Genomic DNA, 21,513 nt, shown 5'->3' with positions numbered 1-21,513 from the left:
TGGCTATGTATTAGAAGTTGATCTACATTATCCTCAGGAATTGCATGATCTACATAAAGATTTACCACTATGTCCTGAACATTTTTCACCACCGGGTAGCAAGTATACTAAATTATCGACAACTTTATATGATAAAAAAAATTATGTTATACATTATAAGAATTTACGACAATGTTTAGATTTAGGATTAAAATTAACAAAAATTCACAGAGTTTTAAAATTCGAACAGTCACTCTGGCTCAAGTCATATATCGATAAAAATACAGATTGTAGAAAAGCTGCTAAAAATGAGTTGGAAAAAGACTTTTATAAACTTATGAATAATGCTGTATTTGGTAAGACTATGGAAAATGTTAGAAAATACAAAGAGATTCATATAGTGACAAGATGGGCCGGTAGATATGGCGCTGCTGACTATATTTTTAAGCCTAATTTCCATAGTCTTACTGTTTTTGACGAGAATATGATAATTATTGAATTGAAGGCGGCAAAAGTACGCTTTGACAAACCAATCTATGTTGGTTTTTGTATATTAGATTTATCAAAAACTTACATATATGACTTCCATTATAATTATGTGAAACAAAATTTTGCAAACAATGAATCGAAATTAATGTACACTGACACTGATAGTCTTATTTACCATTTTATTGTACCGGACATCTATGAGATCATCAAACGTGATATTGCCAAGTTTGACACCTCTGATTATCCACCTGATAATGTTTACAATATACCACTAGTTAATAAAAAAGTTTTAGGTCTGATGAAAGATGAGAATAATGGTAAAATTATGACTGAATTCACTGGACTTAGAGCAAAGTTGTATGCTTTTAAAATTTATAATGAAGATCAGGTAAAAAAGCGAGCTAAAGGTGTTAAACGTCCGACTTTGCGAACTATCACTTTTGAAGATTTCAAACGATGTTTAGAAGATCATGTAAATTTAAGTAAGAAACAATATGTAATTAAAAGTAACAAACATAGTGTTAGTACAATAGTTCAAAATAAGATAGCTTTGAGTTGGGAAGATGACAAACGTCAGCCGTACCATGGGGTTACAAAGTATCAAGAGATGATATTATGACTATACCGAGACCAAATAAAAGACGAAAAATGTAAAAAATATTTATAGCTTTTAGGCTAGTAAAAAATAAAAACTTATATATACATGATTAAAAAATTATTTTGTTTTATTTTAAAAATATAATACATTTTTTACAGATCAGATTTATTTATCCAGCTATTGTGAGAGTTATCAAAGCCGAGCCACTTTACATATAATTTATTTCCACGTGTTTTTATAACTTTTTCTACTAGGTAAATATCCGGATACTTAACTTTGCTGAGTTCTTCATCGTAGAATCCACCTTCTATAGGCTGATCCTGATAGTCTACAAGTCTGTAGGTCGTAGGTACCGTATTTTGTACAGATTTTATAGTGAAAATCTCTGTTGTCCAGTTAGCTGTGTAACCTTTCTCAAACACATGTTTGTGTTTGCTAATTCGAACTTTATCTCCAACTTTGAACTTGGATTTTCGTACTCGCTGCTGCTGCCTTTGAAGAGGTTTGTATATATTTTTAAACAGTTCTTTTTCATTAGTAACAGTTACATCAACAGGTTTCATTTTAATTGTCCGATGTTTAGTATTATTATAAGTATTTAACAATTCTTCTAGCATGTTGATCCATCTATAATTACCACGAGCAGAGAATTGACGCCACATATTAGTTTTAAGTGTTCGGTTAAAACGCTCACATATGGATGCTTTCAGGTTACTGAACGTAGAGTACATATTAATTTTATACTGCTTCATAAGATTTTTGAACTCTTTATTGTAAAATTCTTTGCCTTGATCGACATGAAGATTTTTTGGAACACGTCCTTGTTGGAATATAGATTTCATTGCATTCGTAACATCACTAGCACTTTTATTTTTTATTGGTACAGCCCAAGCGTACTTGGAAAATATATCTATCACCGTCAGCAAGTATTTATTTCCTTTATTTGATGTAGCGTATGGGATCATTTCAACTAAATCTGCCTGCCAGGTTTCATCGAGTCCACGGATGTCAACATGTCGTCGCAGGTAATTTCTACGAGCTTGTTTATGAAGCTCATAAGCTATTACTGACTTCTTGTCCTCCATCGTTAAAAATTTTAGCTTCCAATTTCTTTATACGCCGGGTATTGTCATCAAGTGATTCTTTTCTTGTTTTTTTTAACCTTAATTTTAGGTCTTGAACCTCTTTTTTTAATGAGACGACTGTAGAGTCTAGTGTTACCACTTCAGTATGCAAAAGTGAAATGATCTCGGACAGATCATCTTTCATACTATCATACATTAAAGTCAATTTTTTATGGACAAGATCACGCGTAAATTTCAATGTTGCTGCATCATTATCGTCTGAAGGATCACCAACACGACACAATTTTTTACTCTCTAAATCATAATCTCCACCAGGAGTTAACTTAAAACCAACTCCAGGTGGTCCAGGTAGTCCACTAATAACTGCAGCTGTCGTTAACGAGCGTCCAAATATGTCGATACTCATTTTTTTTGCTCTTTACACTTTTATGAACAGTAAAAGACTGGCGAACACAGTTCAAAAATACTATTAATATATAATTCCAGCCTCCCGTAACTCTTCGATTATCGATATAATTTCATTTGTATGACTTGGATTACCGGCAGCTTGAGATGCCATGAGTAAACGTAGACGATCAACCAGTTCGTTTGGATCATCCCAATAAACGTAATCCATATGTGTTTTCTTCTTTTTTACAATCTTATATTTAGGCAACCCTTTTCCCTTAGGTGCTTTTGTATTTTTTGTAAGAAAATCAGCAATATAATTATTAAACTTTATTGTTGAGTCTTCATAAATACTACCATCTGATTTGTAATTTTTTCTATAAGCGTTTGTATTTTTAATAATCTCAAGGTATTTATTTTTATCATCTTGTGTAACACTTGCATCATGGGGTGATTTTTTGAACAACAATTCCAATAAACCAGGAGTTATTGGGTATTCTTGATCTTTAACATGAAATATATTTTCTTCAAAATTTATTTCTGAATCACCAATGTAAAAATCATTGTACCGCCGACGGACGCCATATCTCAAATCTATTTCTTTACTTTTTCTATACACTTTGGCTAAATAGGATTTCACTAAACTGCTCGGTTTAGCGGGAGTACTTGAAGCAGAGGGATTTATTTGGCTCTCATTAAGAGTTCTACTACTCCCATCGTCATCAGAAATAAAACTATCATAATGACTTGTATCATCAAATTCTGTTTTGTTGTTGAGTGTTGACTTGTCCTTTTGTGTAACCTCTTCTTCTTTAATTTCATTCTTGACTTCTTGCTTAATTTTTTGTTTCGACGATTCAACTAGATTCTGCAACGGTGTAACTATGGGTTTGAACATTTCACCCATAGCTTTTTCAGCGCTATCTTTTCCTAACTTCAGCATTTTATGCTTTCGTCTGATTGCGTCACTTGCTTCAGATATCTGACGCAGCACATCTTTTTGTTTTGAAATCTCTTCAGGCTTCATGTTGATGTATTAGAGTTCACTAGATATATGATTCATATTAATAGTTACACTTTAATTTATACTAATAAAGCAGTCAAATCCTTTTCAGTATCGTCCATTGTTGAGCTCACTATCTTTATCAATTACCACAAAACCATATTTACCATCATTCCAACATGCAGAGCATAGTTCTTTGAATGAATTGTATGACATGTCAGTATTTACATGATCGTCATATACATGTTTTAAATTCATTTCATCTTGACGGAACAGAACTAAAAAATTTACATTATCACGTATTAAATGCTTAGGAATCCGTGTATATGTTTGACACAAATAAAAACTGTCTACATCTTTGTGTCGACCCATACAAAAGTAAGCTCTAATGTGATCCTGTTTTTCACAAGCGACATCATCAAATATCATCAGTGAATTGGGTTTTGCATCCTGAGGTTTAATCACGTCCTCATGCTCATTGAATGGAAAAAATCCTACACCCTCTATGGGCTTAAGCAATGCCTCTAAGAACTTGTATTTCGGCTGATTGAGAGATTTTGAGTATAGGTAAATGTTGTTGAATCTCAAACCATTGGGATGTATAATAAGTGATAATAAGGCATTTGTTTTACCACAATTTAATGGGCCACAAAACACTGCCCGCACACTGTTTGGTAGTAGAGCACCATGTCTTTTGATCCTTTTTACTCCTGTACCTTGAACTATTTGATCGAAGTTTATCACAGGTAATTTAGCATCGTGTTTTTTAAACTCCATGTTAACGGTTCACTGGTAGAGTGACAACTCTTTTCTATGACTATAAGTATGATCATTTAAAATGATTTATTATCAGTCATTATGTCACTTCGATGGAGTGCGGACGTATAAGTGGGGAAGGTATTGTCAACAGTATCATTAACAAGCTACCTTTCGAACTTCATATACCTGGCTATCAGTATTGTGGCCCAGGAACAAAGTTAGAAAAGAGACTGGCTCGTGGTGATCCTGGCATCAATCCTTTGGATGCAGCGTGTAAGAATCACGACATTGCTTACTCGAAAAATCGGGAAAATTGGGCAGCACGTCACGAGGCTGATAAAATATTAGCTGACAAAGCGTGGGAACGTTTTCAAGCGAAAGACGCTTCTATTGGAGAAAAAGCTGCTGCTTGGAGTATAAACAAAATCATGAAGGTAAAAAAACGCTTCGGAATGGGAATGAAGAAGAAAAAGAGCATGGGTGGTAAGAAGAAGAAGGGAATGAGTGGTAAGAAGAAAAGAATGGTGGGTAAGAAAAGGAGAAAGAGTGGTAAGAAGAAAAGTACCAGCAGACGACCCAAGGTGGCGTTGAGAAAAATTGTAACGGCTGCTAAGCAAGCCATGCAAGCAGGTGGTGATCCAATTAAATCAGCACTCAAAGGGGCTCGACAAGAGGTAAAAAAATCTGGTGGGAAGAAAAATGTTCGACAGCCACGTGTTCTACCAGTTCCATCTAAAATCGGTGGTGTACTTCCATTCTTGATACCCCTATTTGCAGGTCTTTCAGCAACTGGTGCACTCGCTGGTGGTGCTGCGGCGGTTGCGAAGGCTGTCAACGATGCTAGTTCAGCCAAAAGACAGTTAGAGGAGAGCAAGAGACATAATTCAAAAATGGAAGAGATAGCTGTAGGTAAAGGCTTATACTTAAAGCCATATAGACGTGGTATGGGGCTATATTTGTGGCCATATCCACCAGTTGGTAGAGGATGTAAGTCAAAAAACAAGTAGAGCTACCACATCGAGCACTTACAAACATAGACTTGATGAAATACGCTAAGGCTTTGAGGATACCCAATTTCCGCGGTGTTTTCATGAGAAACGATTTGCCAAAAACTGGACCTAAAGAATTCGAATCGGCTATTGTTAATCTTGATGACAGATTTGGACCTGGTACTCATTGGGTTGCGTACAAAAAAAGTCGTGATAATGTAATTTATTTCGATAGTTTTGGTGATTTACAACCACCGGAAGACCTTATAAAATATCTCGATGTTGGTAGCGTGAAATATAATCATAAAAGATATCAAGACTTTGACACAATTATATGTGGGCATTTGTGTCTAAAATTTCTTTCCGGACAACTTTAAATTAACATGACTAGTTACTCAGGACATTAGTCATGGCTGAGTCTTTCACGTTAACGCTGACAGGATCATCCTCTGTGTTAGAGGCGAATTATTTCCCACCAATCGAGTTGTCAGAGGAAAAAAATTATGTCTTGGGTCTTGTAGAATTGCTGACATTTAATTCGATACCCAATATAGACATTGGCTCTAATAAGTTCTATGTAACTTATCCTCTGGACAATGAAGAACAAGAAGATATGAATTAAATTGAGGATAACAACGTTGGAAATATCGATAAACCTGGTGGCAAGAGAAAAAAACGAGATGCGACTATAGTGACAAGAAATGATGATGTTTCATTGGCTCCGAAGATTGATGTGCAACCCGTAAACGAGATTCCCAAAAGAATCGTTCCTGTTAAAGAAAAAGTAATTAAAATACCAACCGGTAGTTATGAAATTAGAGATATTGAGAAATACATACAAAAGTCATTACCGAGACTGAGCATCAGTATAAGAGCAAATAATAATGAACTAAGAAGTGAAATTAAATGTGATCAGGTTATAAATTTTATACCTAACGATTCTATTGGTCGACTGTTAGGTTTCAAGAATCGTCGGCTTCAACCAAACAAAACTCACTCATCGGAATTACCTGTGGCTATACTAAAACTAAATGCTTTAAGGGTTGAGTGTAATATTACCACAGGTGCTTACATAAATGAACACAAAGTTCACACAATTCATGAGTTTTTTCCGAGCGTACCACCAGGATATAAGATCGTTGAGTTGCCATCACACGTCATTTACCTTCCAATTACCGCAGATGCTATATATAATATAAGACTACGTATAGTGGATCAGGATGGAAAATTAGTAAATTTTAGGGGTGAAACTATAACCATAAGATTACATGTGAAAACAATATAAAAATGGGTATTGTATATGATACAAAGAGTGGCGCAGGCTATAAAAAGATATCAACATGGACAAGCACAATCAGTCGAAGAAGACCTCACAAGGCGTTAACACATCAGAACAAGCTGTTCCTGAAAAGTCTCGGACTACGTTTACGTGGAAGATAAATAAAATAAAATTCAATTTCTGCTGCATAATCCCGTGTCGAAAGACTTAGGTGGTGAGCTGTTGAGTATAATGTCCAATAACGAAGCTTCAAAGAACTTAAGAAAGTATTTAGAGAACCAACAAAGTAAATACGGCACAGATTTTAAAAATAGCAAAGATAAATATTCGGCACCAAGCATAAAAGGTAGTACAGCGTACGGCGGTTACGAAAAAGGCAACAAATACGGTGCAGTAGGTGACCGAGGATATAAAAAATAATGGCTAATATATTAGATATTCAACGACCAATTATATTCGATGAGTCAATCGCTCACTATGAACTGCATGCTCATCAACCGTATGCATCGTCGACTTTGAACAACAATGATGAAGTTCGTATCACAATCCAAAATCAAAATTTGTGCATACTTCCTAGCAAAAGTGCACTCCATATTCTTGGGAAGTTTACCAAGAGTGATAACAGTGCTGTCGCTGCCACAACCAACTTGGTTAATATGGGGATTGGCCACATGATTAAAGAATTCCGCTTACTTATGAATGGTGTTGAAGTAGATCGAAGTAGTAACGTTGGTATAACAAGCCTGATGAAAGGTTATGTATCATTCAGTCCAAATCAGTTGAGTGCTTTGGAGAATGCTGGCTGGGTAATGGAAGATAATGTTAAATTAACAAACGCTGCAGGAAGCTTTGATTTATTGATTCCACTAAATATTTTAAGTGGTTTTGCTGAAGATTATCTGAAAGTCCTTATGAATGTTCAGCTAGAGATAGTTCTTACGATTTCAAACAGTGACATTAATGCTTACGTACAACAAGCAGCGGGAGCTGAGGAAGTAAAGTTAACTTTGCAAAAAATCGAGTGGATTGTACCGTACGTCACCCTATCAGACAAGGAAAAAATTCAAGCATTAAATTATATTACAAGTGATCCGGCTATCTCAATTAGTTTTCGAACCTGGGAATTGTATGAGTATCCGCTGTTACCGGCAACATCAAAACATATTTGGGCTGTCAAAACATCAACACAACTGGAGAAGCCACGTTACGTCATCCTCGGATTTCAAACAGCAAGAAAAAACGACGCAAGGAAGAATGCGAGTCGATTTGATTATTATACGCTCCGTAATGTAAAGTTATTCCTGAACTCACAGAGTTATTCGTATGGGGATCTGAATTTGGACATTAACGACAATCAGTATGCTTTATTGTACAGTATGTACACTGATTTCCAATCTACATACTATAATAAAGAGGCTGAGCCACTGTTAACAAAGCAGAAATTTTTGCAAGAAGCTCCGCTCTGTGTTATAGACTGTTCTAAGCAGAATGAGGCAATTAAATCTGGACCAGTAGACATTCGATTGGAGTTTGAATCCACAAATCAATTTTCACAAAACACAACAGCTTATTGTTTAATAATCCACGATCGTATCGTTGAGTATAACCCTATCAGCAGCACTGTACGACAATTGACTTGAAACATGGTTGTGCAATTTGATCTGACACCAACTGTACATTATATGTATACATGGAGTTATGCATACAAAACTGCTAGACAAGGTGAATGGGAGCAAATGGCTCGAGATCGAGAAAGGTTTAAACTTAGGATAGAGAGATCAAGATATATTATAGAACCTGTATTGATTAAAAAAATAAACTTAATAAATAAATAAACATTTTTTATCGATAAATCAATTCGTTTTATTTATAATCTTGACCTGATACATTCCAATAACATAATTTTAATTAAATTGTATATATATTTTTAACTTGTTTTATGAACTATTATTTTTATAGGATTATTATTATTTATGCACTTTGGGCAATCTTTTTGGTATGGATAAAGCCATATTCCACAGATATCCCAATCGCCACCAGTAGCTGGGTAGTGGTCCATACAAAATGAGTAATCTCTTATTTTATCATTATTCTGTAATTCCACCGGAAGTGTATCGTAGACATGACGTATTTGGGTCCTCGCAAAACGTAGAAGAAAGTGATAATCAAGGCAAGCGATATCACGTTTATGCATTTTTTTCAAATCAGACAGTTGATAATATATTTGCGCAGATTTTTCGTATGATGGATTGTCACCCCAGAATTCCAGAAACCAACGCTTTAATTGTTGAATATTTTGAAAAGCACATGCATGTGTTCTTCGACGATGATATAGCCTCAGCGGACATTTTTCCTTATTATAGCGATCCACATTTTCAAATGAATAATGTCTCATTAGTTGGATGTCGATAATTTGTGCGGAGTAATCGGTCATGATCGTCAACCATTTGTCTTTTTGCTTTCCATCAACATAAATATAACTTGCTTTGCTCACTATATCTTTAATAACTTCTTGAAGTTTGTCGTATGGTGTTTCACCTGAGTCCCACCGGATACCATGGCCACACCCACTCTCATCTAAAGTTTCTTGCATAATTGCTCCATCATACTCCAATGGTGGTTGAAAGATAAAATGTTTACACTTATATTTTGAGGAATTTTCATATATGTCAACCACACACAATTCTTTCACTACTAGGGTGTCATCGGGCATAACAAACCCTGCGAAATCTATGATGAATTCCATTGTCTTTTATTTCTTGTTGATACGTTCTTCTAGTTTTTCGATACTTTCAATCACTTGATGCAGTTTTTTTACAGAGTCTTTGAATGCACAACAGTATGGACACACGTTTTTATCACGTCTAGTTTGAATGATATTCAAATTAGTTTGTAAAAGATGAATATCACGTACAAACCTTTTAATGTAGTCTTGAATAGGTTCTTCAAAGTAACGTGTTAATAAATCGGCTTCAAATACAGCGTTTGGCGGATGGTTTATTAGAAAGTCTAATTCTTCTTCACTTAGTTGATCCATTTGAGGTGTCTACACTTTATATTTTGATGAGTTAGCTTTGAACATTAAAAGAGTTATAACGTATGTGATTCTGTGACAGGCTTGTTCGTAGTCTTTACGATCTTTAAAAGATAGTAATAAGTTCTTCCAATATAAGATTTGTAAGTCAATTTCTTTTTCTTTAGTAAGTAATTTATGAATGTAATTGTCTTCTTCTTCGCTCACTTCCTCGAACTCGATTTGTGCTGAATGTTCACAACGTTCAGTGCATACATGGGATCTGTAAAGATGTGGTTCAGGTATATAGTTGCAAATGAGAAAGATGTACGCTAGTTTAATTGAGAAGATATGTTTTTTTATAATACCTTAGATTTTGACGATCCATTTGATAATCACTTTTTTTATAGGTTTTAAATAGCACAGCAATTGTTTCTACTTAAAAATACTTGAGCAGACTGATGCATATGGCTGCAGGAGTCGCCCACTCAACTCTTTATTCCCCCCCCCCCACTTTGTTACAGCAAAAACAAGTTTGAGCTTGTTGTATGACGTAAGAAATGATGTAATCAGGGTAAAAAGACACAATTGCGCAGGTCCATACTCCCCCCACTTGGACTGGAATGTGAGCTTAGTAACGGTTAACGGCGCAGAAGATGATGTAATCGGGGTAAAAAACGCTATTGCGCAGGTTCATATTACCCCCACTTGGTCTGAAATATGAGCTTAAACAACAGCGCAGCTTCATTTCCCCCACTATACCTCATAAAAGCGAGTTCAGACACGCTGGATGACGTTATCCGCTGAAAAAGAAGGGGTGTGGGAAGAACTAAACCGCTAGATGGTAGTGACATCAGAGCTTCTCGCAAGTGCTCGTCCTACCCCCTGTTTGAATATATAAATCCTCAGATTGATCATCATATAAATACATGTCATGCTATCATCAGAGCTAGTATACGGTAAGGTACCAGCTCTAATGATAGTGTGACAGTATTTTGTCATCATACGCATGATAATTGACTGCCGAGCAACATTGGTAACAGTCGGTAATATAAATACCTACTTTACCGACAAGCGATACTCGTATCGACCACAGATATATACAGATTACCGGCAGCAGATATGATTAGTTGTCGGCAGGAGGTATCCGCAACGGTCGGTAAGGAAGGGTACTGCGTTATCGGGGGGAGGGGGGGGGGGGGGGGGGGGGGCTGAACCCCCCCCCCCTGTCTCACTACTTATGCACACACTTCATTAAAATTTTTCCGACAATAGTTTCTTTCGAAAAAACGACCCGACTTCAATCGTTGCGGCCACATTTGACGCGGCTTATAAAGTTTCAGAGCTGATTAGATTTTTGGATCAATCTATAGAATAAATTAAACGTTATCGAAAAAAAAAAAGAAATATGACAAAAATTTTATTTTCAAGATAGCTCGAACCGTACTGTACCGTTCAAGTTACGTTTTTAAAAATAGATTGTGGGAATTAATGTCATTCTTCATGATTCAATATTTTTAATTCTAAATGATAATCAACGTGAGTCAAAAATTATGTTTTTGTTAATTTAATTAAGGAAGTTCACTCGTGAAATGACTTTTCTTCGAAATGCGATGAAATTAAAACATAAGATTGACAAAAATGTCTAATATTTAATGAAAAAAAAAAAAAACGAAATTTTGTCAATGATTGTAAGACGAGATATTAACAATCAAAAAGTGCATAATTAACATGCCGGAGATCTACTAAGTATAAGAAAAACATGTAGTTTCCTGAATATCTTGGAAACGGTTCTTACCATGTTTTTTTAAAACTTATCCTCTGTTAAATGAGAAATTAGAAATTTTTTGAAAAAAACTCTGAATTTCTTGACCGATTTGTTTAAAAAATATTGATTTTTAAAATATAAATAATTTTAAAATACTTGACGTGTGGTGGGGTACAGCAATCACAACGCGGCAACGTTGTCATACTTAACCCGCGGAAATTCAAATGTCACTTAGTTAGGTTAATTTTTGAGCATGAAAGGATTGGAGGTCAAAAAATTTTTGGAACAAACGAAAAAATTATTTTTTGATATTAACTTATATTAATGATAACTCGGCTGTCCAATTCCAAAACACAGTCAATGACAAATTTTTAAAAATCGATTTTTTAGTATTTTTAGTTCCAATGTAGTTTTGTGAACATGATTCTATACATATTTCAAAAATTTTATTTTTGTCAGTTACTGTGTTTTGAAATTGGTCAGCCGAGCTTTTCTAATAGTTTTAGAATTTTAAAAAATTATGATATTGAAAGTGGCACACATCGAACAATTTTTGTCTTTTTAACTGCGATTTTCTTGCAAGTTTAAAAAAAAATTATGAAAATATGCACAAAAATTAATTCTATCCAAATTTTGTAATTGTCAATAATAACAAACTACATATATATTAAACTCACACGATATAAAGATTGCTACCTATACGTTTAATCTATAGATTATTCAATATAAATATTTGCAGCGTTGCCACATTTATTATACTCATCAGTGTGATTGTATTAGTGTGCATCTGTATATTTAAAACTTAAATGCATTGGATACAGTCTCTCACAAAAATAAAATATTCTGGCATTGAGTATCTCTAACTTCTTGTAGTTGCGATTATGTTATACTTTTGACTACGAATGTCGCGAGTGAACTACCTGAACATTATATAAATGAAAGTTGGTACACGGAAAGAAAATTATGGAAACAGTTCCCAATATTTTCTGAATTTTTTTCCTATACCATCATAGGAATTACGACCATAAATTATGGGAGCAGTTCCTATAATTATAGGATCCATTCCCATTAATTATAGGAATGGTTTCCATAATAGTATGAGAACGATTCCCATAATATCACAAGAGTGGTTCCTATATCATTATGGGAATCGTTCCCATACTATTATGGGAATGATCCCCATAATTTTCTTTCCTTGTAGACAGTTTTGAAATTATAAATATTTGAACCTTTCCAGATTTTTGATAGAAATTATTTTTTTTTTTGCAGGTGAACAGCTACCAAATATTGGAAATATTGAACATCTAAACCTCATTTTGCAGGATCCTTAAGAATCTGTCAATTATGTGTTATTTTGTATTCCATTTGATATTTATTTTTATTTGATAATAAATTTTAACAACCATTAATTCCTTGCAGTTTTATTATTAGTTATTAAATTAGCTGTTAAAACAACTTACCTGTAAATTTCAAAATTTAATGTATAGAAATTTTATGTTTTTTAAACAAATTTTTTCAATTAAAGACATGAATATACTTCAATTCATAATTATGAACTTATAAAAATTATAGAACTATTTAAACATCCGTACATTTAGTATTTTTATTGTATAAACGTTGTTTATAAATTATTTTTTATATAATATTTGAATTATATCTCATTATCTTAATTAAAAACTAAGATAATTTTAGAATCTTCACTCAGCGCCATATGATAATAACCGACCTACATACTTCTTTCTTACCGAGGCCTGCTTTCTTATTGGCTGAGCCATTGAGTACAGTTGTCATTGGCTAAAGTCATTCTTGAAGAAAAAGAGAATTGAGTACAGTTTTAAAACAAAACTGGTGGTTCAAGAACTGCTTTTGAGTATAGATGGCTCTCGAGTAAAGAAATCCTGAGTAAAGTTGTCACACTGCCGAAGTAAAGGGGTCAAATAGAAAAAATTAAAGGCTAATTTTTACTTACTTTTTCATAATTAAGCAATTAACTCACGAACGACTTTGATAGACCGACATTGATCGATAAACGACCAACAAACGATTGCAATTAGAATATATCGGATCGGTTTACATTGAGTTGGTTTATAATGAGGAGTTAAGTAAGTAAAGCTGGGATATAAATCTTCAACCATAAGCGATTTCCGATAATCAAGTTGGAAGCGATCTAGTGGCAACCAAGTGCACTAACATGTTATCAAGTTGGCCTTAAAGATTGTTGGCATTTCCATAAGTTGACGGCAACTAGCTGCCTATTTTCTGAGAAAATGTGTGCTAACAGCTGGCATTCCCTTAGTTGACAGGGTTGACAGAAAGATGACTTCAATTTTCTCAGAAAGTTGGTGTCAGGTTGCGACAGTCGATTATCGTCAACTTTCTAAGAATGTTGGTAACAACTTGTAGTCAATATTAACGTCAAAATTTTGAATTTCGTTTTGTTGTATATGGAGCATTCTACGCCAAATCGGATGGTTTAAAGAATTTAAATTTTTGATTTTCGTCATTTTTCGATATTTTTTAGTAATTATCAAAAAACTCATTCTCCTAAATTTTGAGATTTTTTTGATCATTGGTTCCAAAGATATAAATTTTTTTAAAAAATCGCTCTTTTCATGGTATTTTGCTTATAACTTTTTGAAAAATATTTTAGATGAAAAAACTGAAAGAATAAAAAAGTTTCGTTATTCCATGTACTTTAAGACAAAGAGTACAAATAATTTTTTTAGAAAAATTTTTCCGCGTTATTTTTAAGTTCTAAAACTTAAAGTCGTTTTCCGAAAATCATGCATATTTTGATTTTCCTGGAAATTTGTGACAACAAACTACTATCTATTCCACAACTCTTGATGTGGTTCCGGTCGTGAGACCTCTGTGTCTACTATTTCTTTTCGATTATTGAAAATTGAAAAAATTTTTTTTTCGCTATAAATTGTTGTCCGTACCGATTTTTGACCCTGTACACTTAGTTTTCTTACATATTAAAAATTGATTTCGATATTTTTTGTTTCGAGTAGAAATTTAAAAATAGTAAGCAAAAGTAAATGCTATTTATGAGCAGTTATAATAAATGTTTCAGAAATAACTATTTTGAAGCCAAGAAAGCATTAGATTTGGTATAGAATTCAGCTAAGATCATTACAGGAGCTCTAAAATGTCATATAATTATTCGATAAAGTGACGAAGCTATATTAACTAAGGCGTACTTTAGTTCATAGAACAATCGTTAAAGTTAAATTTTTAAAAGAACACGAAAATAATAAAAAACGTTTGTAATACAGTTTCGTCGTTTTTTTGAATAATTATAGGATATTTTCGAGCTCCTGTAATTGTCTTAGCTGAATTGTATAGAAAATCTAATGTTTCTTTTGCTTCGAAATAGTTGCTACTTAATAAATAAAAACATTTATTATAACTGCTCATAAATAGCATTAACTTTTGCTTACTGCTTTTAAATCCCTACTAAGAGCAAAAAAATATTGAATTCAATTTTTAATATGTAAGAAAAACAAGCGTACAGAGTCAAAAATCGGTACGGATAATGATTTACAGCGAAAAAAAAAAATTTTCAATTTTCAATAATCGAAAAAAAAACAGTAGCCATGAAGGTCCCACGACCGGAACCACCTGAAATGTTGTGGAATAGATAGTAGTTTGTTGTCACAAATTTTTAGGAACATCAGAGTATGCATGATTTTCAGAAAACGATTTTGAAGTTTTAAAACTCAAAAATAACGTAGAAAAATTTTTCTAAAAAATTATTTGTATTTTTTTTCTTAGAGGACATAGAATAATGAAACTTTTTTATTCTTCGAGTTTTTTCATTTAAAATATTTTTCAAAAAGTTATAAGCAAAAAACCATGAAAAGAGCGATTTTTTTGAAAAATTCATATTTTGTGAACCAATGATCAAAAAAATCTCAAAATTTAGGAGGATGAGTTTTTTGATGATTACTAAACAATGTCGAGAAATGACGGAAATTAAAAATTAAAATTCTTAGAACAGTCCGATTTAGCGTGGAATGCCCCATATAAAGCTATATCCGCTAGACAGTACCAAAATCGGGCAATTTAGTGTTATATATATATATATATATATATATATATGTATGTATAGATATATATGTAGATTAGTTTAAGTATGTTTACGTAGTAATTGCATCGAAAATACGTATAATTGTCTCTAATTAAGTAATTATTATTGACTAACAATTAATGATGCATCAGATAATTCTAAAAATTTTGAAAATATAATTCGTGATAAGCTAAAAAATTTTTAACTTTCTTATGTTCTATCTAGCTACCCGCAATGTCTATATTTAAAAATTACCTCTCTAATAAGGGATCTACAATGTATATATATATATATATATATATATATATATATATATATATATATATATATATGCGAAACATACAAAAAATAACAATTGATATTTTATTTTTTTAATTAGTAAAACTCCTATAACTTGGAAACTATGGACTTTAGCGACTTGACTTAAAGGGGATAAAAATTTCCTATAAAATTCCCATTTACACGTTTGGTGTGCATTCATTGGTTTCCGTTTGTCACGATATTTAAATATCGCGACAGTCTCATATCAGGTCGGTCGGCAACAGATGGCAGCACACGCTGCTTACACGTCTCTCAATACATTAATATTATGATTATTTTGTTTAAATGTATAATTTTATTTTAAGTATTACTTTATTTTTAGTGACTCGATTTCTTATGCATAAATTGTATTGTAGTTAGGAAAATTCACTGATTAATACACACATATAATTGAATTTTTAGGAGGCTGGGAAAATAATCATGCATTTATTTATATGCTTGTAATTATTGTAGCTGGTCGGCGCCTGCGCGTCGACGCAACTGTTGGCATCGTTAAATTTTTATTCATCCCGAAGTTATTTTTAGGGCAATTATATTGTTTAAAATTTCGAACAATTTTTTTATTCTCATTATTATGCGCACAGACATTAATTTTTTCAACGGCATTCTCAACGCCATCAGAATCTTCAAAATTAGGAAAAGTTTCCTTACCACTTACAGAAATATACTTATTTTGCTCCAAAACCTGAGCGACATCCCTAACGCTACTTGAACTCATACGAACATTTTTAGGATTACGTGAAACTCGAACATGAACTTTCTCATTGTTTCTAAAATGTCTTCTGGTATCCCCATCGTTATTTGAAACCGAATGAGCACTGTTATCCCATTGGAAATTATTTATTTTGACCTTTTTAACGCTACCAGCATCCTCACCGCTATAAAAAATTCGAACGGCATCATCGCCGTTATTAAAAACATGAACAGTATCATTACTGCCATTAAAAACACGATCGGCATCCTCGCCGTTTTGAAATCGCAAGCAGTATCCTCACTGCTATTACCATTCTCTCAAACATTTTCATCTTTAACAAAAGCATCAAAATAACTTTTGATAAAATTTGATAAAATAGATAATGATGCCCAAATCCCTCGGAGAAGGGAGAAAGAATAGAAATGGGTGGGTAAAAGGGTACCCTAGATAGTACTTCTTCTTAGGAAGATGGATGCGGCCGTGCTTAGGGAGGGAGTTGGAAGGAGGGGCTGATAAGAGGGATATTTCTCTAGTAGGAATACTCAGTAACAAAGGGGAGTGTATGACTCAGGTGAACAATTTCTTGGGATGAAAGAGGTAACTAGGTTAGAGGTGCATGGGACTAGATCTTATAATGGAAGACAAGGAGTTATAGCTGCGGACCGGCAGGCTTTGAAGTTAAGGAAGACTTTTAAAATTGTGATCCGGGTGATCAGAAAATTTGGCGCCGGCATGGCTGCCTCTTTGTTGAGTAACTCGGCCGATAAGAGATACCGAAGCGGTATTATATTTAACGTAGATTTCAGCTATGATTTGTAATATTTTTGAATAATACAAAGGAATCGTAAAAATTATAACAAAGTATCACGTATGATTTTTATATCACCGGATACAAGAAAGCCTCGGCAAACATCGGCTAGCAGCCTGTTAGCTTATCACGAGCGCGGAGACCAGCCGAAAGATTCTAACTATTATTATCATTTTTTTTGTTGTACTGATTTCTGGAGAGCCGGCTATTGCCTCATATCACGGCATCACCTACATGGCCTAATTTGATATTAATTTTTCTTATCAATCTCCCATTATGAGCTCTTCCGAGAGAAATAACGGGATTTATTGAACTGATAATTCTAGCAATTAAAGAAAACATAGTTTCTTTTTATTTAACCAAATAAATATAACACGACGAGTAAAATATTTCTTAACCGTTTTACGACGTAATAAAGTCCATATGTACCCACTTCATCACAAATATCAGTAGCATAAAGTTCTCTTATCACAAATCCTCCATCAGGCATCTCGAATCCCACAAAATCAATCATTAGTTCCATTATTACTGTTAGTTAGCTTTAAACAATAACTTAGTTAATATAAATGTGATTTCATGACACGCTTGTTTGTAATCTTTGCGTTCTCCAAAGTTTAATAATAATTCTTTCCAGTGAGAAAGTTGTAACTCGATTTCTTTCCTTCGAATAGCCAATTCTTTGTTTATTTCCTCATTCGCGTTTCTAAAATAATAGAAATTTGGAATTGCGTCATCTTCAAAAATATCACTTTCGTCGCTTACTTCTTCAAATTTGATTTGGGCCTCGTGATTACACTCGCTCGTGTATACGTGAAGTCTATGAAGAAGTTAATAAATAATTAAACAATATTTATAGTTAAGTTATTGAAAAAAAAAATGAAGAATAATAATTTTTATATACCTTGAACCTTAAGGAGCCATTGTTTATGACTTTCTGAGCATGCGCAATTCCAGTTTTCCTTTTTTTCACTAATTTCAAACAGATTCTTTGCCAACTTTCTCTTTTCAGCACAGCCTGCATACTATACTTCTCGCGCACTATGAATAATGTCAATATTTTTGCAAACGCAATTATATCGTTCACAAGTTTACCAATTTCCTCAGGAGGCACGTCACCAAATAACGATTCAATAGTATCGTCAAGCTTATCAGTGTATGGCCAGTTATAAAAAAGAAAAATTCTTTCACTTTCACTGAACTTATCCATTAGCACAGGTTGTTAACTCATACGTTTCTCGATGTAGACTGACTGTTGCGATCTCTTGAGTTCAGCGCTCAGCTCAGTATCCCCACTCTCGGTCGAAAACAAGTTCAGACGTGTCTAATGACGTCATAAACAAAGAAACACTAGTTCAGACCTGTCGGGTAACGTCATCGATGACGCATCAGCAAAAAAAAAGGAGAGAGAAACTACACTAGATGGCATGCTTCTCGCATGTACCCTCACATATCCCAGTTTTAATATATAAAACTTCAAATCATACGTTTACGTGTACATATTGCATTAATCAGGGAAAGCTACGCTAGTGTCAACTCTGGGGTTGAGCACAAACACGATGTCAGAACCTATAACCTGATAGGTAAGCCGAGAACCCACTCTAGTCAGTAATGAAATTGTACATAATTTTACATAAATTCTACATTAATAAGAATTGTACATATTTTTTTTTATATTTCCCCCTCAAAATATACACAAGGTGCCATCTATCATAACACGAGCTCAAAATTGTGGACATGAGCTCAAAATGACATCAAAAGGGTCCTAAATAAGCTCAAAAATAAGCTCAGACGGTAAAAAAAAACGCTAATAACACGATGCAGTTGCCAATTAACATCAAAAAGGTCCTAGATAAGCTCAAATGATGTCAATTAGCGTCAAAATGATGTCGAAAAGCCCCCAGATAAGCACACTAACAGCCGACACACTATCATCAATCGTCAACTTACCATCTATCAATACGACAGAACATGACCATCTTGTCCCTGGCAGTCTAGAACTCTGTCTCTGTCTATCTACTATATATTAACTATTTACGAACGAGTAGTGACCAATTTTTTTGCTTTTCGTGAAGCCGCTCTGACTATTTTGAGGGTCCTCACCTCTTAGATCCCGTTCAAGTCAATTTTTGTGAATAAATTTAACATTACGATCATAAATTTTGACCCTGCTACTATCTAATTGAATTAAATGGTTTTAATTAGAAAAATTTTAAGCTATTTTATTTTGCAAGTCGGATGTCGACCGTTACAATTACGGGAAATAATATCCGATACGCTATTTTCCAATGTAAAAATCTCGGTAGACTTGAAATTACAGGACTTTTCTCAGGTTATAACAGATTCTCAACGAGATTTTAAACGTTGCATTCGGGCTGCTACGCTCACTCGTTTCATCACGTCCTCAAATTCGGTCAGAATACGCCATAGCCTTCGGCTCGTGAGCTCAATGCAAACTTGTCGGAGTCCCTACATTTCGCACACATGTATCAAAAACATTTATTTTCAAGTCAAATAAAAAGTATAATACAGGTTAATTTTTTTTCAGCTTCGTCTCCTGTATGAATGTATTCCTATGGCATACATTGTGGAAAATGCGGGAGGAAAAGCTTCAAATGGTGAGATTGATATATTGGACGTAGTCCCTGATAAAATACATCAAAGAACACCGATATTTTTGGGATCGTCAGAAGATGTTGAAGATTTACTAACTTACACTAAAATAAGTTTGACTTAAAGACAAGCAAATAGCACAAAATATTTTATTTTTTAAGTATGATGAATCAATATTACAAAACTTCTCTCTGTACGAATAATAAATAACCTCTTAGATTTTAATGATATTGAAGATTTCCATGGTTTTATTTTCTGAACGACTCTATGTTTACTAACCAAATCTAAATTGATTTTGGATTATACAACAAAGCCACGTATACTGACGTTTATTATTCAGCAATGAGTACGGCTTCATAATCTTGGTATAACTAATTTGTAAACTGATACTGAGAAAATAGTATTTTCTATAATTTATGTACTAAAAATATCGACACTTTCATTTGTACTAAAAGCCCCTTTCTTTTTGGGCAAAATTTTCAAGAGAATTTCATACAGAAGTGAAAAACGAGGTCTCAAATATTAGAAAACTAATCAAGAAAACTATTTCTACTGAGTAAAGATTCTCTAAAAAAAAATATAACATTTGAAATATTATGAAGCTTAGATTTCTAATGTACTCAGGTCTAAAAAACTACAAGATTTTGGCGAATGAATTTTTCACATAAAATCTTTTGATTAACATTAAATAAAATTTGACTCTCACATAATAATAAAAATATTTATCCTAAAATGTCAAAAAATCCAAAAGTGCATACCTAAATCGCTCAATTTATTTTTAATCATTATATTGATTTTACAATATTAATTAATTTTTTTTTATAATGTATTGTTATACAACTTATGAATTGTCGACTTGACTTTATTATTCTGATATTCAACGTAAAATTTATTGTGTTCTTGGTCAAATTGTTTTAGCCTAGTTGTCGCAATAAAATATTAAGGATAGGTAATTTGGTGATAATAAGTATTTTGTTGTATTAAATTTAAAGTAGAGTCTACGTATTATTTGTTATTAGAAAATTCCAAGAGTACATCATCGTCAACGCCAAAAAGTAATTTGCATTATCATTTGTTGCATCGGCTATCGCTGGACCTTCATTAGAGTTGGTTGCGATATTTGATAAAGTAATATTTTCACTCGAGTTATTACGGTAATAATGAGATGAAGATATTCGGTGTATGCTTGAGAATTTTGTACATTCGTGCGCAGACACGCTGAATAAATTCCTTAATGGATAAGGCAAGAATAGAGTATTTGGCTCCTTATTGTATTTAACTGAATGTTACAAAATTATATTTGGATACTATTAGTAATTAATGTTATTGTTCAAAATTATATGGTATTTTGATATTTGAACTTATATATGATTTTCATTTAATTGTTATGTTATTGTGAAAAGTTAATAAGAAGTAATGATTATTTATCTGGGGAAAATTGATTGGTGATTTGATAGTATGTGTTATGTCCGACTTCGCAAACTTCTCCTACAGTCACTCATGTTGATCACTCCATAGGAATACAAATTCCATTTTTTCTTGAGAGAAACAAGGATGGGTTCAATGAAATGTGACAAACCTATTCTACCAGATTTCTTTCTTTCTGTCTTTCATTCTCATATTCTTCGGTCCCCACTTAGTGTCAGCTAAGATCGCTCT

At 33.3% G+C, this 21,513-nt stretch overlaps 1 protein-coding gene across 2 annotated transcripts in view; it reads left to right on the top strand.

Moving 5' to 3' along the window:
* The window catches only part of LOC103571595 (fructose-1,6-bisphosphatase 1), a 182,190-nt gene extending 162,106 nt beyond the window's left edge, over nucleotides 1-20,084 (top strand). The window contains exon 4 of one of the 2 annotated variants that reach the window (XM_053739455.1): nucleotides 19,790-20,084. In XM_053739455.1, coding sequence (XP_053595430.1) covers nucleotides 19,790-19,978 — 189 coding nt within the window. In that variant the 3' untranslated portion in view covers nucleotides 19,979-20,084. Of the gene's footprint in view, nucleotides 1-12,618; nucleotides 12,673-19,789 lie in introns of those variants that run through there. The other variant, XM_053739456.1, reaches the window with a different exon arrangement.
* Nucleotides 20,085-21,513: the final 1,429 nt, after the last annotated feature.

Source organism: Microplitis demolitor, chromosome 5 (genome assembly GCF_026212275.2).
Source record: "Microplitis demolitor isolate Queensland-Clemson2020A chromosome 5, iyMicDemo2.1a, whole genome shotgun sequence".
Lineage (NCBI taxonomy): Eukaryota > Metazoa > Arthropoda > Insecta > Hymenoptera > Braconidae > Microplitis > Microplitis demolitor.
Note: the sequence above shows the minus strand (reverse complement) of the source record. Positions and strands in the feature narration are given on the sequence as shown.